We start from the raw sequence: 23768 nt of genomic DNA, 5'->3' as shown, positions 1-23768 counted from the left end.
CCTTTTTATATCATTGTTAACAATACTAGACATAGTTTTATGTCATATAATTTTTTATTCAGTTTGTTGTCTGGTTTTAAAGAGACAACTTGTTTTTCTTTTTTTCTTATTTGGAAAGCTTCTCTTATTTTAAAACCTTTTTGAAGTCATCTTGAAATATAAAAATAGAACATCTGTGACAGATCTGTTTTGAATATATTTCACATTTCAGGATCCAGAAGGATCTGGTGGTCTGTGGTATTTGCTTGTTAATTTCTTGATGAATGGCTAGAAAGGCCACGAAGTGCATTCAGTACAGCACGTCTTCCGAAGATAGATGATCTCAAATAAATTCTATTCCCAATCAGTTTTTGATTTGTTAGGTGTTAAACCATTTCTTTGTAAGGACAGTGTTTACAAGCCTTGTAATGAGGCAGCCCTGTGAGACCTTACTCTTCTTGCTGTAATTTTGATAAATGGAACTCTAACTCATAAAGGATATAGTGATTGAAGGGCAACTCCAGGTCTCGTACACTTTCATTTAGATAAATGTTGGGTACAGTACAGCAAAACTGAGGTGCACTCAACAAAGTGATAAATTTAGACAACAGCCAAGCCAGAGCTTTTTTCCATCAAGACAAAGAAGTGCCATTTACTATATTTCTTTTAGATAAATGTATGTTTAATATTATAAGGCAGAATGGATTTTAGAAACATTTATCTTGTTGCTAATCTCCAAATTTGCTAAACTAATTTAATGCTTTCTACTCTACCACATTTCTTACATCAGTGTCTGGCAATATTTCTGTAATCTGGTAACTGGAACCCTCATCACGAGGGATTTAAAATACACTAAATAGCAGGTTCTTCTGATGCATTGTAAGTGTTGGTAATCATTTCAGGCTTGAACTTATTTTCCTTGTAATTTTAAAAATACATCTTCATGCATAAATAATTTTAAAAGGCTGTCACTAATCGGTTACTGCAGAAGCGTTGACTCTATGGTTACTTCAGATTAGTATTTCTGAAGTAACTCATTTGAAGATTATCACATTTTATAAAACTCTGAAACTTTTCTAACACTCACTGGAACTAGCAAAAAGGAAGAGAACAGTATTTTCATGCTTCCTTCCTCCCCCTTGCTAGTTAATCTGAGGCGCGGTCTCCTTCAGTGTCAAGTATTCACAGCAGGATCTATTACTTGTGTCAAATAATGCTAAACTCCCTGGAAGTAAACACAAGTGTAACAAGATCCTGATCTAACAATTAAATACTCAGGACAATTCTGATATAACAAAATTGAAGGTCTGTTACAGCACATTACTCCTTTCTTTTTTTCCAAACTCCTGCATTTCTTGATCCTTTTTGTGAATTAGGAGGGGAAAAAAAAAGGAAGAAAAAAGAAAAAGGAAAAAGCCTTGGAAATAATACTTGATTGAATTTTAAATTAAGTAAATAATTAGGGTAGTAAGTAATAAGCTATACAAGTATGGTAATGAGCCTGATAACTGGACACAGCAAAACACAGTATACTAGTATATATTGATATTGTCTTAATTGCTGTCACTATCTGTATGGTCCTAATGGAAAGAGCAACAAACAGGAGAGATGCTGTTCTGTATTTTGGGCTTGGAGAAAAAAATGGGGGTTTGCTTACTTGTTTGTCTTTGCCTGCTTTATCGTTTCAGAAATAGAAATTGAGATAATAGCAATACTATATGAAAGGTTAATATTAGGCAATGCAAAACATGAGGTTGTCCTGGCCTGTAGTAGAGTCTGATATCCACCATGCTAGTAGTGATCTTCAGAGTAAAAACACTCATAGAAAAATATGCTTCCAGCATTTTTATTTATATATGACTCTGTGTTTGCAAACTAATTAGAAGACTCATCTAAGAGTAGGAGATAAAATTATAACACCTTCCCCACTGTTTGTAATAACAAGACTGCCTGACATTTCAGTGCCAATCCATGCATCTGTCTCCACTGATCTATCTACTTACTATATTCTTCTTACTTGTCCTGTATTAATACAAGGCCAGGAGTCTTACTGGGCTTCACTTCATCGTTTTACGTCTCCTATAATAGTATTCAATCATGTTTAAGTTCAGGCTTTGTAGAAGACAAGCAAAATCTACATGTGCCTGGTTTTCCTCATATTTCACCCATCATTCTGTAGCTTAGTAGGAGGAAAAATTCCGAATTGTCATACAGAAAGGAGAGATTATGTTTGAGTTTTATTTCTTGGTTGGTAGAACTGGAGATACCCATACCTTATATGGTCCAAGGTGAAGATGCAGGGCTTTCTGTTTAGGAAAAAAACCAGAAAGCTTTCTTGCATAAGGCTGCTATGGGTCTGTGGTACTGAAAATAAAGCTAATGTCCTCTCCCCAGTTAAGAAGGAGACACTGAGCTGATGTCACAACAGGAACATGAAAGTTATTTATGATATGAAAGCTACTTATGATTCTGTCATTTGACCACACTATAATTAATTCATTATGATTAATTTTTTATATCATGAGAATGAACTCTGGCAAATGCTAGTAGGAACTTCCCAAAACCTAAGAAGGTTCCTGCTGTAAGGAGATGTCAGTCTGAGCAGAAGTCAGTTATAAGCAAGAAGGAAGGGTAAGACCTACCTGTGAAGTCCTTTGACATAGTTTCCACATGCCCATACACCAACATTTTTATTGTGCTCCTTAGAAACACACACACAGATGCACACAAAAGTTCCCTCACTGTGCTTGTCTTTTTTCAGTCTTTTCTGAATCTCTGCATAGCACACCTGGTATATTGAAATAAGCCTGCTTCGTCATCCTGTCCCTGCTATCTCTAAGATGCAAATGATGACAGATTTTGAATTTCTGAAAAGAATTCCTTTAATTTAGAGTAGGTGAATTGAGTTCTCAGAGGGCAGATTCAGGACACCGAAAAGGAACTCCTGCTGAATTTCTTGCAGATAGAAAACAAATGGAACAACACTGAACATAAAGTAAATAGCAATTATTAAAAGCAGTGTAAATAGCAATCATTAAAATCAGGAGAGTCTTTGTGAAAGTTTGTATCTTATTCAAGATATATTGTGAAAGACAGAATAAAGATGCATATTTTGTAAACCTTGATAAAGTTTTAGCAAATGTTCCTTTTTCAATAAAGATGATTTATATCTTATTACTACTTGACTGTGGTTGATTTATATTTAAAATATTATTCAGCTAAATTGACAACATTTGTAACTTTTTTAGGCACTGAAGAGGATGTAGTGAAGTCAAAGAAAACTTTCCGCAGTCAAGCTGTGGTAAATCAAAATGCAGAAACAGAGCTTATGCTGGAAGGAGATGATGATGCTGTTAGCCTGCTCCAAGAGAAGGAGATTGACAACCTTGCAGGTAATTATGCTTTTCATTACAACTGAGGTATGAGCCAAAAGGCTCTTTTAAACTTGTTGCTTCTTAAGCTTTTTGATTAGTGTCTTAATATTGACAGCTAAGTATATAATTACAGTATGAACAGATTCTTTGTGTTCTAGATTTAATATGATGTCCTAGTTCCATGAACTAGGGGAATTGATTACAAAGCATGTGCCTGTTGCCTAGTCTTTCAGCAGAGATGCGAGAAAGGGCAATACCGCAGTGCTTTTACTACTGCCTGCGACATATTGAAAATTCTGTAAAACAGCCGTGGAACGTCTCTTTTCTTTTGGTTAAAATGGAGATGAGGACTAATTCCACAACTCAGATTTTGTGAGTCAGAGAGCGGTTGTGTGCTTTGATGACCTTGATCCCAATTGACACACAGCTTGTGGAGAGAAACCTGAGCTCCTCCTGGCACCCACTTCTCTCAAGGGGTTAAGTGGCATCTCAACCCATCTGCCACAGCAAGGGAAAACGTTTCCTGTTGTAAGGTGCCACTAAGAAAGAAAAACTGTAACCAAGCTGTGAACTTCGTTAGCATATGAGCTGGGAATGAGTCCTTAGTATATATGTACTTGAGAGAGCCATTCTGGTCCTTTCTCCCTGAGTGAAGGTATACAGTGAGGTCTCAGTTTTATCCATCTTCTAACAGGGTTTGTTACAGCTTTGTCTTGAGGCAATACTTTCACGGGGAAGTAGTCTGGGAAGAAAGCACGTTGAAAGTTGAAAATTCAGTCTCTTCTCAGACAATATAAAAATGTGAGAACTGTGAAATTCAGTATGATTTTTTTTTGGTTAATTTACTTAGGAATATATTTATTAAACTGGTCCACTAAAGGGAAGTTTTGTGATGTCTCAGAATTTTTTCTGCATAACTGAATTACTAAAATAGCCACTTTTGCTCCGGTACTTTCTTCTGATGCTGTAGTGAAAATTTGTAGCAAAGATAAGATTATAAATGAATGGTTAAAAAACAAAAAAAGGCAAAACAAAAAGTAAAAAACAAGTTAAAAAAGAAAAAAAGCCTACATGAAAGTTAGTCTCATGCTTTGAAACTAGAGCAGAGCAGAGGGAGCAAGTAAATGCTTTTATTTGGGAGCAACCTCCGCTATATTATTATAATAGTTAATATGTCAATCTGCTTGCTTTTTCAATCTGCTGCTAACCATTGCTGAGACACTGTTGTCCTCAGTCAATAAAATAGTGCATCAAGCAGGACTATTACTGGAATAACTTGATCAATGTCCTGTTCACCTTTAAAAGGAAAAGACCTGCTTTGGATAAATTCTTAGAAGCACTGTTTCTTAGAACTGTGTTCTTAGAATAGTGCTTCCAACTAAGTATGCGTATAGTAGCTCTGACAGTTCTGAGCAGGTCTTGATAAAACCACACTGTCCATTCTTTTCTAACTCTAAACAGTTGCGTAGATACAATGTATGTGATCTGGAAATCTTTGAGGTATGTCAAGTTGTGGTATCTCAGAGCATCAGATACATCTAGTTACTGTTCAGAGTGAAATGACACCTTGGAATTTCTATACTCAGATATGCCTCCAATTTAACCTTAAAGCTTAAATCAATTTAAACCTGGTTTACAATGCTTTGGATTGTCTCAGTAAGGGATAGGAACTAAACAAAATCATTATAAACCAGGTTTCAATTGATTTAAGATTGCTCCCATTTAACTAAAACAATTTAATGTTGTTTATTCCATGAAACTCAGGCACCTTTTAAAAAGATGAGACCTTAGTTTTTAGAATTTTTTTAACTAAGAGAACATAAAGATTATGATATTTTAATTTGTGAAGCTAAAACTAAAAAAGGGAAAGTTTGAAACAGACTGAGACTGTTCATACAAAGTTATCTGAACATAGCTTTCTTTCAGAAACTCTATAGTTTTTCATCAACCATGTGGCACAAATCAATGTAAAGTTCACCTTGATAACTTACATATGGGATGGAGAATTTTTAAATAATTACAGTCTGAATATTTTTATTATATAACCTCAGTATTCCATGTGCTGCAAAGGCAGATTTCATTATATTAAGTAGCATTTTAATAAAATATAAAAATTAGATTCCATGTTATTATAGTCTTAGAATTATGACTTCTAAGTTTGCATGAAGATTTTTAACTAAAGCAGTATTTTAGCTGTCTTACAGTATGAGTTATCAGAAGATTTTGATATTGTTTTAGCGTTTACATATTAAAATATTTTACATTTTTCTGTTTCAGTTTTAGCTCCTTTTCTTCCCAGACTGTTCACTTCAAGAGGCAAGTCACATCTCTGTTAGAACTAATAATTGAGATAGTCCAGTCAATTTTAACAGTTTTCTAATACATTTTGAACCTGTGGAGAATGCAATCAAATATGCTGTAGTCAATTGATGTTACTAACTCTTCTCCTTTTCCTCTCCTTTCCTATTTTCTAATGCTGCAATAGGGCTCTTAAATACTTACCTTTTCTCTTAAAAGCCTGAGAATGCATATTTTCTAACCGTTTGCCTACTGCTTAATAGATGATTTTTTTCCAAGTTAAATGTGGATGTATTCTAATATTGTAAGCTGATATTCTCAAAAGGAAATACATTTTAACAGATAATATTCTTTCCCCAAACTTTTTTAAGTACTGATTTTGCACTAAAATAAATCATTAAAAAAAAAAAAGAGAAAGAAAAAAGAATAATTGAACCACTCAGGTTTCATGTATTTTAGAAATACATTCTCTTCTCTTTGTTGTGAAGTTGCAGATGACTTGCTGAGAAATTTTTGTGTGCATCTGAGAATAGAATTTAGCCTTAATGACGTTTTTGAAAGATACATGTTCTGTAACTGGACCACATTTCATCTATTTTGTCATATGGCTGGTGGCATCAGCAAGTAGGTCCTAGCCAAACAAAGTATCCCTGAAGTCTTTTGCTGCTCTTTAATGAGTAGTTTCTAGAAAGAAAAAAGGAAATAAAAATAAGAGGATATGGGGCTTTGGGTTATTTTGGGAAGACAGAAAGCTTTGGCAGGCATCTGTCTGATTATTTGCATGGGCTCACTCAACTCAGAATCTGACTTACTCGTAAGCCATGGTGAATTACAATCTCACGACAGTCTTGCAAGAATAAATACATGTTGTGCACTCCATTATATGAGAAGATTGACCAACTCATCCAAATAAACCCAACAAAAGACACCAACTACCTTTAATGCGTCTTAGTCTTAATGTACAGAATCTTTTGTACATCTGTCTGTAGCTGGAAGGAAATCCCCCACCGTGCAAATGTGCCAGGAAGGTTTGAGTGAGATGCAGTTTCCCAGCACTGCTCTAAGTTTTAGCAACTCAACTCCAGTATAGAAATAGTTCTAGAAAGCAGTACTGCTAAACAAGAGCTGATCTTCCATCCAAGCCAGAGTGGGTAGCTAGTCCAACTGGCACGAGCACTAAACATGTTAAACCCTCTATCTAGACATGATAGTACTAACTTACTGCCCTGTGCTAAGGAACACACCAGGTCCTGAGGATTTGACAGCTTATATTATTCTTAATGAGATATAAGACCTTTCACTTTCAGGTCATCTGTTTGAAGTCCAGACAAGACTGGTGGTAACCAAACATTATCAACATGTTTTTTGGCCTATGCTAAATAAGCCTTTTGTCTCATTTCAGCCTTTTCCAATTAAAAAAAAAAATTGACGGTGTCATTGGAAGAAATTGGAATAGTGCCAAAAGCTCTGCTAGATAGAGTTGCAGTTAAGGTTGTGTAGCAGTACCTAAGGAAAAAAAAAAAAAAAAAAAGTAAATCATTTAGCCCTTAGGGGAATTTTCTATTCCAGGTTCTAACAAAGGACTCATTTACATTTCTGAAATTATTATGAAGCCTTGCATAGAACTAGATGCAGTAACAAAAACATTAACACACCAAGGAACTGTGTCTAAATCCTGGGAAAGCTCACAAAATAAGTATTTGGGATGAGAAACCTAAATATGATTGACACATTTAATATTTAGACATATACATATTTAGTTGCAAATATGTGTATGGCCAAAGTCTGGCCCTGAATTTTCTTTACAAGAGTTGAGCAGTGTAGATAATCTCTGGTAAGCAAGCTGTTTGCAACTTTGTCTTACTTGTTTTTAAGGAGTAATGGAGGGACATATTTTTAGTTTTGATACGTTATCAGCAATAAATTGAAAGAAAGGACCAGATAGCACATTATATTATCTCCAACCTACCCAGGAAATTTTGAAGAAGAATCATCTTCATCCCTCTCAACTACTGGAGAGAGAAACATGAAAGTGATTCTGAGAGTGGTCTCATCTTCCATCTCCAGCCTTTCTCCTCTCTCCCTGGTGTGTTCTCTCCTGAGAGACTGAGAGAGCCCTGCCACCCATCACATCCTCTCCTTCCACTATAGCAGTTGCCATCTGTACATCAGTAGCTCTGATGATCTTGGGGGGTCCTGAGGGCAGAAAGCAGCAACCACAGGGGAAGCCTAGGAATGACTGTAACAAGTATGCAGTGATGCTTCCTAATAATTCTCTCTCAGCCTCCAACAGCTTGTACCTCTGAGGCTTCCGGAGTCAGAGGTGCTAGTTATTTTCTTTCTTTTTTCAACTCATTTTCTCTCACTCTGTCCTCTGGTTTGCACTCTCTTTCTCTCACTCTCTTTTTCTCTCTGGAGGTGGCTAAGGTACCTTAAGCTCCATGTTTTGTTTTTTTTTCTTTAAGAAAAATGCATGTACGTGTGCACAAACAGATATGTCAGTTAAATAGAAAATTTTCATTAGAAAATGCCAAAAATGCCTAAATATTTTTCCTAGTTTTTCAAGCTTCCCAGTGGAAACTGTTCACTGAATTCAGCATATGCACTACTGAGTAGTTTTCTCCCCTCAAACTCAGTTTTTTTGCAAATTAGTCTTCAAGATAGGAATTTCATTGCAGGGGATTGCTTGTTTGGTGAAGGGACAGGAATGTGGAAGAAGAGTGATTCTTCTTCTCTTTTTATGGTAGACATGTAACCACACAATCCTTTTACTTCCAAACATGGAAATTTAATTCAGTCAGATTATCATAGTTTCTGCTTATTATATATTCAGATTTTGATCTTCAAGTCTGTGTATAAAAAAGAAAAACATATTTGTATGAGTTTAATTTAGAGTATGGATTCAGGCATAGACTGAAAACAGTTATACTTTTGATATGTAGTTGGCTTTCACATTGACAAAGAAAAAAAAAACACAGTTCTTAACATACTATTTTTAGACATCTCAGTGTTTATTCTAATAATTTTTTCCACATTACTATCCAAAATAGTTTAATATTTTATAAGGTGGTTGCCAGTCATATATGATAGTGCTCCTAAGCACAGCTTTGAAGAGCTCTTTCTGCCTTACTGCACCACTCTAAGTCTGAGCATCTTCAGTTTTTAAAGTGGCAGCCAGATTTCCTGCTTTCTGAGCTTTAAAATGAAATTGTTCAAACTTCATTGTTTTGTATTTCTGAATGGCTCTGAGAGTCCTTCATGTGCTCTATTTAAATTTCTTATTTTTTTCCTCCATAACTTCCAAAACTCTTTTTATTTAAGGCTACAAAATTAGACTACAATAGAGCCTTCGACTGCACACTTGCCTAATGTGTAAGTCTGGAGCTTCTCCCTTGTCCTGAGGTACTACATTCTGGATGGAGCTTATTAGTTTATCACAGGGCAAGCTGATGAGCTACCTGATATATGGAGAGAGAAAAATAGGCATAAATAACAGAGAGAGTAATATATAAAAGAAAGAAAGTCCTAGGCATAAGGAGACAGACTTCACTGTTCTGCACCTTATTTCATCTTCACTATGCAGTTGATTCCCATGTATAAATCCCTGCAATGTTTGTAAGAAGATACAGGGACAGACCTGCGTAGTGTTAGGAATGTATCCAGAACTGTATTAACCTATGTTTAACCTAAGCACTTTCAGGACATTTTTTGCTTTTTTGCCCTTTTGTTGGTTTTGGGCTTTTTGTGTCTTTTTTTTTTTTTCACTGCTGTTACAGAAGCAAGCAAAAAAACAAACAAAAAAAAGCAATTAAGAAGCAGCCCATCCAGTGCATTTGAACAGTCCTCAATGGTAGCCTGTTACAGGAGTGCTTTTAGCTTGGCTTTCTAACAAAACAAGGTTTATGTGAGCATCCTCTGTCAGCCTCTATCTTTGTAACAGCTGAACCTAGAAGCCATTTTGAGCAAACTTCAACAAAGGATTTCAGAAGCGATAAAATTCCTGCAGTGAGATCAGGTTGTTAAGGGAAAGGAAAAAGCCTGCATGACAGATCCTGTCACATTGGCTCTCCTATTATTAGGTACCAGAGAATCTTTGTGGAAGAGTCTTCAGAAGTTCCCTGACTGTGGACCAGCAAAACATGCAATCAACCAGTAGGCACAACTGCCACTAGAAAACATTCTCTGTTGGTTCTGGTAGTATTTAGGGATACTCATATTTTCAGAAAATTTTGAAGTTACAAGTATTGCATCTCAGGTGATTCTTCAAAATACACCTAGCAAATTATATGGTGATTAAACAACTTATTTCTTTCTCTACACACACATATAAGAGTAGCTAACAAAATAAGTGTACTGTAAAACATCACAAGCTAACTGAATATAACAATTCCCTTCACTGCAGTCTCAAGAAATATAAGGCTTACAGTTTATCCTGGAATCTTTTCCAGAATGGAGACTGGAAGAAATGAAAGCTGCAGGCTCACATCTTTCCTTTCATTTCTAATCAATTGAGCTCTATTGGCACGCCCATGTACACAAGCTGGACTGTATGAGATACCTGTCAAGTCTGGTTCACTCAGACTGACAGCTGGAATTTGATCCCTCATGTTCCCGACTCATTACAGCGAGTTCCTGTTTTGGTGGCATACTGCTATAGCAGGATGCTTTCTTTGCTTTCTCTTTTTCTTCCAAAATTAAATATGCTTTTCTAAGGTATTGTTTTTCTTTCTCTTACATTTTTATTAAATAGGCAGCTATAGTGGCTCTCTCCAAGAGGAAACCTATCACTTATGTGGACATGTTCAGCATTACTTAAGGTTTTCTAAGTTGAAAAAAGTACCTTAAATTTTACCTAAAAATGAAGAGGAAGTTAGTGCAGGTCATAGTGCATTAGTGTAGTATACTCACATCTGGATGCACTGCTTAACAATCAAGGTCTTCATTTACAAACCAGCCTAATTTACTCAATCCTTCCTATGTATAGCTTCAGGCAGAGCACTCTGTATGAATCTAATTTTAAATGGCAAATGTATGCATCGCAGTAGTGAGGTCTCTGTCCCAAGCATTTGAGTTTCTGGCCAGCTGTAAACCATTAAGGGGACTCTTGATTATTAATACTTGATCATCTGGCAGGTTGATGCTCAAACACGTCCTGGAACAATACTAAACCCACATGAGCCACTCATGAGTTTGAGCACAGTTCAGAGGTTGTCATGTATGCCACGGAGTAAATCAGACTTTACCTGCAAAGGCAGGCAAAAGTTGCTTTTCTGTGTTGTTTTAGGCTGTTAGACACACAGCTAATTGTTCCATGGGATCTTTAGTAAGAAGATATCTAATAAGATTGACTTGGCTATGGTATTGAGCTTGTCTCTACATATTCTGTAACCATTCAATTAAGTGGTTGCTTTTTATCACAGTTTGAACAATAGAAAGAGATACTTATTCCTTGGAATATTGCAAAACATGTTTTCCCTCAGGAAGAAGTACTATTTTATATTTTTCTTTCAATGTTAGCAGGAAGGTATGGAATCAAAATAATGATTTGCTTGTGGAGGTGCATGTGTCAATTCAAATATGTGGATAGCATATATGTGTTTGAGAGAAAATTACTTTCTTGAGTAACACTATTTTCACATTCTCATTTAAAAAATGTATTTATTTCTTACTATTTTGTTCAGAGTTTTAATGTGTAAGATTATTTTTATTTACATTTTCTTTTTAATCAAACGCATATGTTTGCTGTTATGGCACCACTTAAGAGAATTGAGTTGCTGTAATTGTTTAGTTATTGTTGTTGAAAAAGACCATTGAAGTTGATCTTTGATGTTAGTAGTAGTGTTACATGCTTTATGGAAGAAAGGGGGGAAAAGTGGGGAAAATTTTGGATATCAGGGGCCTATCCACACTGGCAATGACATTTAAACAAACAATAAAAATCAATCCCTCCCTCACAATATGAAACATATGATCGTGCAAGAGTAAAAAGCCAACAAAATAAGCTTGGATATCTCTAAATACAGGGGAAAGGAATTGGGGGTTTTATGCAGTGGAGGAGGAGAAAAACAAGATTACAGTCATGTTTAGACTTAGATTCTGGTTTCTGCAATCAAAAAGTTGTGCAAATTATTCTTTTTATTGAAACTGTTCAAAGTGATATGTAAAGGGAGCTGGGTATGTACATTCTTATAAAAGCCTGGGTTTGAGTGAAGGAGTTACTCCCCATATCTGCAATGGTGGAAAACAAATTGGGGGCAACCATCCTCATGTAAGTTCAGCATATTTACTGCAGAAGTCCTTTTAAAGGCAGTTTGGATCAGATTTATGATGACAATAGGAACAAAAAAAAGCCTAAATTCTGTAAATAGGGTTTTTTAGGACTCTTACATTGTTTGCTTGTTATTTACATGGCAGTGCATGTATTATATCAATGGTGTTAATTGGTTGAAATCATTTTCTGACTACAGAGCTTTTCCCAAAGGCTTCTGGTGCCTATACCTGTTTCTGGTGGTATTGCTATGTGATTTATATTGCAAGAAACTGCAGGGTTGGTGTACATGAGTGTGCGTTACGTATAACCTGTTTCAACTACAAGGATTTGTAGTCATTTTAAATGCAAGTTAGTGTCAAATACACTTGGCTTTAAAGTGCTGAGGGAATTTCAGTTGTCTGATTTCAGGTACCTTGTGAATGATTTTTAATTATTATTATTAGTATTAATATTTAATATTCTTATTTAAGCATCATATCAAATTACAAATTGTAGTTTATGCAAACTATTTTACATAGTGAATTTATTAGTTTCAGCTAATCCATTTTATATTTTCCATGTTAAACAGTATATGAGAAAAGATTGATATGTTTTCTGTTTTAAAAGTGTCAGCTAAAAATTACACATGACAATATTCACATTTTTTTTCAGAATAACCAGTAAATTGTAAAATTTAATTGGTCAAGCTGATCAGATATGTTTTCAAAGTATTTTTTCTCAGCTAGTATTTTTTAATGTGTAAATAATCACCAAAATATTATTTTAAAAGTTAGATTTTTAAGTCTTCCATGGTTTAAGTCTGCTTGGTTTTGGAACTCAGTCTAGAAAAGCATATATTTTATCCTAGTTAGGAGTAATTATGCTCAATTGTCTCAGAAAATATACCTCTGGTGTAATTTGTGGGCTCATAAATATCACATATCTTCAGTTCTTACAATTAAAAATGACTGCTCATGAAAATGTTTGAAATAACAAATTCAAAATAGCATTTTATTTGATTTTCCGTAAGAGGTGAAATTTTACTGGTATTGCTTTAACAGATAGCCAACCCATTCACCTGATAGAACTTTTCACTGGTATCGATTTTCTTTACTTCAACTTGAAAAATACAAGAGCTAGGATACAAGTAAAACAACTGAATACAAGGTCTGAACTCTGTTTAGCAAAAAAATAACGGAGGGGAGGAGAGAGTTTACATTCTGCTTTTATTCACTGGGACCTTCTAATCCCACGATCATTTACTTTTGGAAGGAAAATATTATTTTTAAAAGTATATGCGCAGTAGCGTTTATTTTAGAAATGTGAATCACATGTGCCAACCACAGGGATCAGGAAAAGCAGAAAACTCTCCCTCTGAACAGATTACAAGACCTGTGGTGTGGGGTCTGAAGTAATTTCTGCTCTGTTTCTAAGGCCAAAACTTCTTTGTTAGGTCTCTGCTTCTCTGCTGTGGGCCGGTTCAGAGAGCTTGGGAAGAGGCAACGAAATGATCCTTAAAAAGAGATGCTCTTGCTTAGAGTCCCAGTAGCTGACAGACGCCCTGGACACAAGTCCTCTCCACAACCCCCAAGCTATCTAGCGAAGCTGAGCAGCCACAGGTTGGCTTTTTTAACTCCGGAGCTGGAAGAGGAATGACCTCCTTGTTGCCGGCGGCTCCTGACCTGCGCAGGGAGCGCCAGGGAGCGCCCGGCAGCGGCCCCATGTGCAGCCCCTACGAGGCGCGGCCCCTGCAGCCGCCCTGGTAATGAATATTTACATCCCCTGGAAAACTGCAGCTCGCCGCCGCCGAGGGGCCGGGCAAGGCTGGTAGCCGGAGCTCGTTATCTTTCCCGCATGCGAATGAGCCCGTCCCGCGGCTCTTGGCTCAGGTGTGCCTGGCTTTTCTTCCATTAGATTATCAATTGAGGTTAGGAAGGAGACCCAAAGCTTCCCGATAGCGCGGTGCCATATGGAAAATCTGCGCTATTTTGATTATGCTCTGTGTAAACATTTTAATATCGGATCCTTAAAATCCAGAGACTATCCCAAAGGGGATTAAAACATAATCCTCTCTCTTTATAGCTGTAGTGGATTAATTTCGTATTCTCTCAGTGGCTGGCTTGCTCCCTGAAGGCTACAACAAAAAGACTCTGTGCTCCTTAAACATGCTATGGAATTGGAAGTTGTAATTGGAGATTTCCAAAGGACAAGTGTAAAAATGACAATGTTAATGCCGACTTTTTTTTTTTTCTTGTGCTTTCAGGAGGAAAAAAAAAAATCTGCAAAGACTTTTTTAACTTAGTTGGAACACTCCGTCCCCCGAAATCCTGTAATTTGACTACTGTTCATTATGCTCACTGCTTCTTTTTTGCTAATGGGGGAGAAGGGGGGGGGGGGCGGGAATCAAACGCTTTCTCATCTGGAAAGTACGATAACGCTTATCCCTTGTTGCGTTTTAACACCTCTGACACGTTTACATTGCAACAAATGTAGGGTGTTATTTGAGCAGAACGGGGCGCAGATGTCAAGGTACCGGTCTAGGAGCTCGGAGCCTTTTTTTCGGGAGGAGGAGGAGGAAGAACCCAGAAATCCCCTATTTCCCCTGCATTCAGCAGTGGGCTCAGAAGTGAATGGCCCCTCTCCCTCCCCACCCAGCCCCCTGCCTTGCAGCTCGGCACCCTCCTCCGTGTGAGAGTGCCTGTCGCTAGCACAGCGGCCAGCCTAGGGGCACCTACTGTCTTCTCCTGGGTGTCAGGTTGTAGTGTTCGGCCTTTTGACCACTAAAGAGCAGTGGCTTTATTTTTATTTTAGCCGCACAGCACCAGGGAAAAGAGGTAATTGGATTAAATTGATGGTCTTCCTTCTGGGGCTCAGCAAAGCCCACAAACGCCTCTTTAATATGCTAAAATATCGGGTCGTTTCCACGACGCATCTTCCGAAGGCGCTTTTCTTCCCGCACAAAGGCCCGGGAGCCCATCACCGTGCGCTGCGCCGGGCGGCGGCTCCCGGCCGCGCTCAAGGAAGGTGAAGGGGGGACTGGGACGCTGTGCTTGAGTAGGCAAGTGCTTCTGCAGGGCAGAGAGCCGCGCTCTGCCCAGACCCCCCTTCTGTAAACACAAAGAAAGGGGGCCTGGGGAATAGAAACCCAAATCCACTTGTAATCGTACAAGGGAATCGGGCGTAATTACTCGAGCAGCCTTGATGAAGATTGATGAGACTTTAACGCGGCGTTTCGGATCGATCACCCTGCCCTGCGGAGCCTGCAGCCGGGCTTCCCCGGCCCGGCCCAGCTCGGCTCGGCTCCTTCCTCACCGCCAAGGGAGGGAGGGAGGGAAGATGGAGGAGAGACGGGGAGCAGCAAAGCGAGCCCGGCGCGTGTGATTCTGATCAGCTGACTAGGGTCAAGAGGCTACCCCGGTTTATTAGGAGATGGAAAACAATAAAATGAAAGAAAATAGAGTTTGTATCAATATTATCCAGCCTGCCACACTGGGCTGCTGAAAGCTGTCACTGAAACTACACGCTTTAGCTTCCCTTTGTATATACGGTAACCCGTGCCTTCCGCTTTATTTATTTTGCAGAATAAATGCAAAACATTGTGCAATACGGGCTCAAATTGGGTGTTACAGTAAAGTAAAATATTAACAACATGACAGATGCGCTGATACAGGACTAATTTGGTTTAAGTGAGTAATTGGAAGTGTCGCTTACATGAGCTGGTAGTAAAGCATATGGGATACTGGGGGAGGAGGAAAGGTTGCATCCATGCCCTTGGTCTGGGTGCCAAGTGTGGCCCAGGGCTCACCTCCACTGTACTGGGCTCCCCGATCATGGAGAGCCGTCATCCCCAGAGATATGGGTGCCCGAGGCCTGCAGGCCCTCCCTGCTGTCCGAGCAAGGTCTTCTCTATGGCACAGGAGAATTCAACTGCACAAACCAAGCAAACCCGTTTTAGCATTCACTGGGATAATCAGTTTGCCAGTTTTCAAAAGGTGCTTCAGTCATGTCTGTAGCTTCTCAGTACTGAGGCTTTATTATTTGTACATCAGATGTGTGTGTGTGCCTGCACGTGGATATGTGTATTTATATATGTGTATACAAATTACCCTGCACGCTTTAGTGGTTAAATCTTGAAAAGTGGTTTATTTTCAATCTTTTAATTAGAGCAAGTGAGCTTCCTATACATGGACACTGTCACCTTTAACAGTAGATTTCATTTGTATCGAAGATAAGATGGTGGAAAAAAAAAAGATCCTCCTGTTCTCTTTTGCATTAAAGCAGAAGGTTGTGGGGTTTTTTTCCCATAATTAAACCCTAACAATTTGTGCGGAGGAATCTGCTTTTTATAATAGGTTTTCCCAGCCCCCTCTCTTCAGTGCCCGTGTAAGCATCTCGATATGGAATATATTTGAGCGAAATATTGTTACCGTAATTTTAAGAGGATTAAGTGGCAGCAAGCTGAAATAAAAATGATGGTGCCGTAAATATATTTAACAATGCTAGCTTTTGCGTGCTTTTGGTATGGAAGTAGGTAAAAACCCCACAATTTTTCGCCATGCTTTTAGAGTTGAACTCTGGACCCAGAGTTAATAATAATGTCCCCAGGCTCCGCAGAACCGATGTGGTGGGCAGGGGCTGCTGGCCGGGGGCTGCTCTGCCGCCCGTTCGCCACGGCCCGAATCCATCGCTTTCAGGTCGAAGCTGGGTGAAACGAGTTGCCGCTATCGCACATAAACAGCGGTACTCTTAACGAGGAGCAAAGGGGCATGAAAAGAGAAGGGACCTACTTCTAAAAGGCAGCTATTTTTCACTCTAACTCCTCTGAATTTCGCTGCTGGCTGATTTATCTCGCAACCCCGGAGCTCACAAACTCGCCTCTGTCCTGACCACGGAGTTCAAAGCACTGACCGCGGGCAGGAGGGGAATGAACACGGGGGTTTACAAACAGAGTTTATGAGGGGGCTCGCCGGGCACTGGCTTGGCGGAGGGGAGGGGAAGGGCCACCGGGAATGGGCCGGCCGGGCGCCTCCAGCCTGACCCTCGCTTTGCCTTGCAGGCCCTGTGGTCCTGAGCACACCGGCACAGCTCATCGCCCCCGTGGTGGTGGCCAAGGGGACGTTGTCCATCACCACCACGGAAATCTATTTCGAGGTGGACGAGGATGACCCGGCCTTCAAGAAGATCGACCCCAAGGTGAGTGCGGCCGGCGGGCGGCTCGGGCCCCCTCCTCATCTTCATCTCCGTCTTCATGACCATCCCCGGTCCTGGTCCCGGCACACGTGGGCCGAGGCTGCCCTTCCCCCCGCTCCAGACTCCCGTCTGCCGCCTCTCGCTGCGTTTTATTTAAAGAAAAAAAAAAAAAAGCGCAATGTATTAATGATGTTAAATCCTCTGTTACTCAGCGTGCGCGTTTTCCAACAGCCTTTCGCTCGGTGCCTTTGTATGAACGTGGTCAGATTTAGCAGTTAAGCCAATTGCTCTGAAATCCCTGGAGAGAGCAGCAGCCCCAGCCCCAGTCCCAGCCCTCAGCCTTTCCGAGGCACAGCGGTTTTTTTGCCCTTCCGAGGATATCGTAGAATCCCGTTATTTCAAGAACGTTAGTTTCCGTGTAAGAAAATACGGCGCATTTTGTAAACACTCTGACTGCTGAAATGCAAGTTCATGCTGATTTTCGGGGGGGGGGGGGGGGGGGGGCGAAAGAAGGAAAAGGAAAAGAGAAATAGGCATGTGCCCAAGACTTGATTCCTGGGAAAGCTCTGGGTTTTTTCTCAAGTCATTTACTACTACCAGTTCTCTAGCGCCTCCTCCCCCCTCCGCGGAAGCCTCCAGCCCAGCCGCCGCAAAGCAGGGGTGCGTGACTGGAGCGGAAACCTTTCCGTGGCTTCCTCCAGCGGGCGCGGAGCGGGGGCTGCCGCGGGGGGGGGGGGGGGGGGGGGGGGTCAGGGGGTGCGGAGGGGCCGTCTGTTACAGGGTCTTTTTTAGCCTTATCGCTGTTACTGCGCTGGGAAATGTTAGAAGAGAAAAAAATGGGGAGGTGCCTCTGGTTTGTTTGGGTTTTGGTTTTCCTGAAGAAATATCAGAAATAATTTCCAAGAAAATTCTAGCGACCTCGTCTGAATATGTTTATAATATAGCGATTTCTCTTTTGCGAATAATTTCTCAAACTCTGAACTTTCTTTGCAGTGCTGGGGAAAAAAAAAAAAAACAAAACAAAAAACAACTGTCAGAATCACTTGGGATAACGATTTCGTTAGGGAAATATTTCCCACTGGAAACAGTTGCTAGTGGGTGTTACACAGGCGATCGGCCTCTTTCAGCACTTGTTGACTGTCAGGGAACTAAACCGATTCCGCGTTGTGATTCTGCGTTTTGATTTTAAAGCCGTTTTAAGAAAGGCGCAGTAAAAAGGACCAGGCGCTGCGGTACGGAGAGGCAATGTTGGATCGCTTGCAGTTCTGTAGCCACACACACGTTATTCCCTCAGAATGCCCTGGGAGCGCAGGGGCTTGATTTCTAGGAGTACAACTGGCAATCTTATCACATTCATAACGGATTTGTAGGTCAGAAGTAATATTGTTCACTTTATTGGTGCCGGCTTGAACCTTTCACCTATAAATTTTATTTTCTTCTTTATTACTACTTGTGCAAAAACATAAGTTTTATCAGGTTTACTGCTTGGCTTACTCGGTACACTGGCTACTGAAGGGATACGTTGTGTTTCCTCAGCTTTGCTCGTCACCGAACAGAAACACATCAGTGCCATATAGTAAACCTTTCGAAAACAGATTTCTTTTCTGACGGCTGAAAAAACTGTTACTGCATGAATAACAACATCGGTGTCTGACAGATGCTGATGGTCATGTGGAGATGCATTCTTCTAAATTCTGGTGTGTCTGGAGCACCAATATTTCCCTGTTCTATAAAACTATTAAAAATGCAAAAATCAGGCGTCTGCCCCCAAGTTTTCAGCTTTACAGGGTTTAAGCAACTATGCACAGGAAGGCAAAATTCACAAAACATAGCTGCCTCTGTTTTTTCAAGTAGAAAACTTGATCCGATATTGAAACGCTTACCCATATGCATTTTACTTCATTTATTAGCTTGTAATTAAATAAACCAGCAACAGAAATTAAAATCTAAATCACAAAAGGTAATTTTCCAGTGTATTTCAAGTGCATTTTCAAATATATAACTCCAATATTCAAGCGTTATTATATAAGCAGAATCCAAATTTCTTTTGAATATATTTAAATAACATTTCAAGTATATTTATGGAATGTTAGAAATAGAACAAGCAATATATATGAAACGAAAAATGTAAACTTGTTAAGTTCAGACACTTCCAAAGACAATTAACAAAAGTACCATGATAAAATCTACCTTTTTTAATGGTATCTTCTCTTTAGCAGAAAATGTCCTTGAAGTATCCAAAATGGCAATTTAACTTCTGTTCACCAAATCACAAAACACCAACATCCACAATTTCAAAGACAATGGGAGATCACAATATTTGATACAAATCAAAGGTACATTAGGGTTTGTTCAGGTGGCATATCCAAATAGCTTTTACTCACAAAGGGTTTACATAAAAATACTGGGGTTTATTATAATCCATTGGTACCGTTTCTAGGCTGAATGGTCACAATCAAGTTAAATAACGGCCAATTTTCTTTTCTAGGTAACACACTTTTTTATCATTACTGTTTTCCTTTTTATTTTTTTTTTCTTTCACGGGGAACTGCAAAATTGTGACCAAGATAAGAGAGGAACGATATTTGCTGTTGTTTTTCTTTGTGAAGAGCCTAAGCTATATTCCTTTTTGAAAGAGAACATTATTTGTATTGTCAAATGGAAACGTTTGACTTTTCGAACAGGCAGGTTAAACTTCATCGGGAAATAAGCAGATTTGTCGTTAGGGCCGGTTTTATAGTTACCCTCTAAAGTTTCTCCAAACTTTTCGGGTTGGTAAGTATTTCCCTAGCCAGTCGCCACGTTTGTTTTGCCGCGTTTTCAAGGGCCGAGTGAGGTTTGCCCTGAAAGAGGTCTAAATTGGGCAAGAAGTAATGCGGGCACCTCCTGCACTGGAGGCAGGAGATGAGCTGCAGTAAAATCCCGTTGAGCCTATCGCCCAGGCACGACTCGTCCCAGTCCGATTCGCGGGGATGCTTTTCGCACTCGTAGGAAACCAGAGTCTTCATGTGATAATTATTCAGGGGCTGGCCCGGCAGCTCCAGGTGACGGTCCCGTAAGGTTTTGAGGATAGAGAGGCATTTCTTCCTGCAGCCGCCCATCTGCAGTCTGTTCTCGGCTTCCGCGAACTGCAGGACCCAGGCATCGCTCTCGGCCGAGCTTTGCTTGCCGGCCAGAGAGTGGCACTCCTTGGACAAGAGGTTGAAGCCTTCCGCCTTGACCTCGGCCACCCTGTTGGGTCCCGGCCAGGGGATGTGGGGGAGCGGCCAGTGGGCAGCGCTCCGAGGCCAGATCCCCGTGCACTTGAACGCCGGAGTGATCTGCACCACGTACCGATCCCTGATCCTCAGCTTCACCTCGCTAGTGTCTGCCACCATCTTTACCACGTCTCTGTAACTGCACTTATCCACGGCTTGAGCCACCAGAGTCTGAAATCTGGACCGGATTTTGCGAGCGGAGAGGTAGCCAGACGCCGTGATGAACTCCACCCAGAGGGACATACTCCTCTTTCGCCCGTCGCTTAACTTTAACACAGCGCAGCCCGGCAAGGAGCCGTCGTCCACGAAGTTGAATACCCCCATTTGGTTCAGGTACAGCACGACTTCAAACTCCGTGGGGGAGATAACTTCCAACCCCTCGTAGCGGTTGTCCATCTCGTTCAAGGAACTGATGAAGCGAGGCTCCTGCACCTCCACCTCCTTCAGCACGTCCGACACCACTTTGCAGACTTCTCGAATTGTTTTGGCGATGGCAGCTTTCCTGGCTTGGCATTTCTCGTTGTAGTATTTATTCAAGTGATACACCAGCTTGGCCTGGGCCGCGATCATGTTGGGGCAGAGATCCGGGTTGTATACCGGAGTCTCGCAATAGGCTGTGGGATCCAATGCGGCTGCTAAGGCTGGAGCCAACTTCAGAGGAATAACAGGCTGCCGCACTCTGAAATGTAACAAATGTTTTTCAAAATGCGCCGGGGCTGCTGCTCCTCAGATGCTCTCTTCCTGCTTTTTTAGATCAGCCGTCTTGAAGTGTGTGTGGCGGGGAGGGGGGGTTGGGGGGCGGGGGACTGGAGGGGGAGATATTTTTCCTCCCCCTTTTTTTAAAGGGTCCGTAAGTGAGAGGAAAGCATCGAGAGCTGCACCTTCCCCCGCAGCAAGAAAAACAAAAGTTGCAGTGAGGCACAGTGAGGCTTCCAGTAGTCAAAATAATAAAACCTCTTCGTATTTATTTATGTTTTCCCGTAGTAATCACTGTGTGTATGCAGGGTGGTTAATCAGATGGTGGTGGGGGGAAAAAAGTGCCGTGTGTGTGTGTATATGTCAGAAGAAGCTGGCTGTTGGTTTGTATAAGAGCCCAGATGCACTCGTGTGGAAATTATAAAGGCAGGGCCAGGCAGGCGGGCGGCCAATCGCCACTGGGCTCGTCACTGCAGCCTCTTTCAGCTCAAACCCGGCTAATTAATCCCTCTCTCGGAGATAGATATGTATACACACACACGCACACAGGCACATATAGAGAGGTAGAAGGTTACTGGTTGAAAAACCTCGCCGATCATCTGTGCACTCGGAAACCGGGAGAAATCGCTCTCCTTGGGGTGTAACGTGCAGGGTATTGACGTTTCGAAGGGACTCGGCAGAAGGGTGCCGCTCCGCAGTGCGCCCGCCGTGCCTCCCCTGGCCGCGGCGCGGGTGCAGGTGTATTTCCGGGCATCCCCCACCTCGGGAGCCACACACCGGGCTCGCTCCTGCGAGGTCATTGACTCACACTCGGCAGCACATCACGCTGTCCTTTTCTCCTGATAGTAGCCTCTAACAGCAAGAGAGAAGTTCTTGGTTTTTTTTTTCCTCTCGTGAATCGGTCAGTGAAGAAGGCAGCAGATTCACGGCAAATTTAGTGTCCTTTGGAATAAAGTATCACGCAAAAGTCCTCGATTTGTATTGTTCTAAAAGATCTTCTGACGGGCTCTAATCGATTTTGAGGCTTAATGCATTTCGGCATTGCTTCTGCCTGGCTTTTTGTGTTTGTACCTCGCAAGGGAGAATCAATCGCTAAACTTATTTGTCAGGTCTTTTTCACGTTTCCTCCAGAAATACAGCAGATATGAACGGTAAATCTCATCTGCCAGTTCTTAGCTTTGTTTTTATATTCCGAATAGCACTCCGATATATTGTGAAGAGTGGATGCTCAGCTGCTTTTTGAGGCGCCACTATAAGTATCTATTAATTTCAAACTCGAACGATTTATCGTATAGCGAGCTCTGCTAGCAAGCTGCGTTTAGTAAATGTGCACACGGGAGGCATGCTAGCGACTGCATACATGCTGGCATGCTACGAATCTGACAGTTTGGGGTTTCGTGTGTTTGATGCGTAATTAGCAAATTTTGCCTTCAGTACTTTAAGTGTTAGGAACCGGGACCTTTATTTGCAAATAAGCTGGAGTGGCAAAGTCTTCTGCTTTGCAGCATTTACCGAGCTTCACTTAAAATGAATCCTTAATTATAAATGTATGTGTGTGTTATACACAAGAGCAAAGCTTTTAATCGCCTGGAATCTTGAATCCACTGCCCGATTACTAATTCTTAAAGTCACTGTCACAGGCATATATAAGGAGAAGTCATACCACAAAGAACATTTCACATTTATTCACCGTATTAATAAGACCAACTTTATTGGACATATCGGAGAATTTCTGATTTTGTGCTTGGCTCGCTCGGTCTGGCGTTTATACGGGTGCTCCCCGTGCCACTTCCCAGGAGGAAGCTGATGCGGGAATAATTTTCTGCTCGTTCGTGAAGTAGGGCTGGGGCTGTCTTGGGGCGCCACGCTGAAGAACTGCAGGTGACAGCTCGTCCCGAAGCAGCTTTTCCTCTCCCCGGCCGCAGCCCCTCCTGCCGACGGCGGAGAGGCGGCCGCTTTCTGGCTATTCGGGCGAAGAGGAGCTGGTTTCCTGCCAGCTCTTCTCCCTCCTCCGGGTAGTTTCCCGGCCAGGCGGCGCGGCACACGTGGCTTGCCCCGGCCGCGACCGAGCCGCCGGCAGTGGAGACACACCGCACCGGCCCCGGGGCCTTCCGAGCCGCCGCCCGGGACCTGGGCTGCCCCCGCTTTCCCCGAGCAGGCACTTACGGGGCTCCTGGCTGGGTCGGAGGGGACAGCCCGGCGCCTCCCCGCCGCCGCCGTCCCCCCGCTGTTCTTACTGGCGGCTGCCCCCAGGTGCACGGGGAACCTGACGCGGTGGGGTTGGGGACGGCCATCGCCCCCCTCCCCGGCAGCCGGCTCGGTGGCACCGCCGCAGGCCCCGTCGGCGGGCGGGGAGGGGGAGGCACCAAGCCGGCTCCGCACATCCCGCCCTACTGCCCCCGCCGATGGGGCTCAGACGACCCCTCCTTCCCCCGCCCGCCCCTCGGGGCCGGGGGCGATGCCGGTCGCGCCCTGCCTTCAGATGCGGGTGCGGTGCTCGTCGGAGCAGGGGACGGGCGGGGTGTGCGGAGGAAGGAAAAGCGGCGAAGTTGGGTCTAACTCTGGCGGGCGGGTCCCGGGGACTTCGTGGGGCGGGGGATGCCTGCGGCGGTGCTGGCTGAGGCCCTGGTTGCTGCCCTGGTGCGGCGGCGGCCGCTCGGTCCCGGAGCCGGCCATCGCGAAATCTCCAGCCTTGCCTGGTCCGGGGTGGTTTCTTTCCTGTTT

The 23768-nt window shown here is 41.9% G+C and overlaps 3 protein-coding genes across 10 annotated transcripts in view; 1 reads left to right on the top strand and 2 right to left on the bottom strand.

The window, feature by feature from the left end:
• Nucleotides 1-23768, top strand: part of NBEA (neurobeachin) — a 506232-nt gene that overhangs the window by 331857 nt on the left and 150607 nt on the right. For 7 of the 8 annotated variants that reach the window (XM_061457520.1, XM_061457513.1, XM_061457516.1 and 4 more), the window contains 2 exons: nt 3228-3371; nt 16958-17094. In XM_061457520.1, the coding sequence (XP_061313504.1) occupies nt 3228-3371; nt 16958-17094 (281 nt within the window). Of the gene's footprint in view, nt 1-3227; nt 3372-5630; nt 5670-16957; nt 17095-23768 lie in introns of all 8 variants that reach the window. The other variant, XM_061457519.1, reaches the window with a different exon arrangement.
• On the bottom strand, nt 18980-21396 carry MAB21L1 (mab-21 like 1). The gene has a single exon (XM_061457521.1). The coding sequence runs from the start codon at nt 20916-20918 to the stop codon at nt 19839-19841; it is 1080 nt and encodes a 359-aa protein (XP_061313505.1). The 5' UTR covers nt 20919-21396; the 3' UTR covers nt 18980-19838.
• LOC133271462 (nascent polypeptide-associated complex subunit alpha, muscle-specific form-like) lies at nt 21954-23733 on the bottom strand. Its single transcript, XM_061457522.1, has 2 exons — nt 23211-23733; nt 21954-23007 (listed from the first exon to the last, which is right to left on the bottom strand). The coding sequence occupies exons 1-2, from the start codon at nt 23426-23428 to the stop codon at nt 22731-22733; spliced, it is 495 nt and encodes a 164-aa protein (XP_061313506.1). The 5' UTR covers nt 23429-23733; the 3' UTR covers nt 21954-22730.

This window comes from Pezoporus flaviventris, unplaced genomic scaffold (assembly GCF_033815535.1).
Source record: "Pezoporus flaviventris isolate CSIRO_AGI_PZ_B2104156 unplaced genomic scaffold, CSIRO_AGI_Pfla_v1 ptg000025l, whole genome shotgun sequence".
NCBI lineage: Eukaryota > Metazoa > Chordata > Aves > Psittaciformes > Psittacidae > Pezoporus > Pezoporus flaviventris.
This window is presented reverse-complemented; position numbering and strand designations above follow the sequence as displayed.

Coding starts and splice junctions, on each gene's coding strand:
- MAB21L1 (XM_061457521.1), bottom strand. CDS start 20,918: ATGATCGCGGCCCAGGCCAAGCTGGTGTATCACTTGAATAAATACTAC.
- LOC133271462 (XM_061457522.1), bottom strand. CDS start 23,428: ATGTGCGGAGCCGGCTTGGTGCCTCCCCCTCCCCGCCCGCCGACGGGG. Junction 23,008..23,210: donor CCGACCCAGCCAGGAGCCCC/GTAAGTGCCTGC, acceptor TCGCCCGAATAG/CCAGAAAGCGGCCGCCTCTC.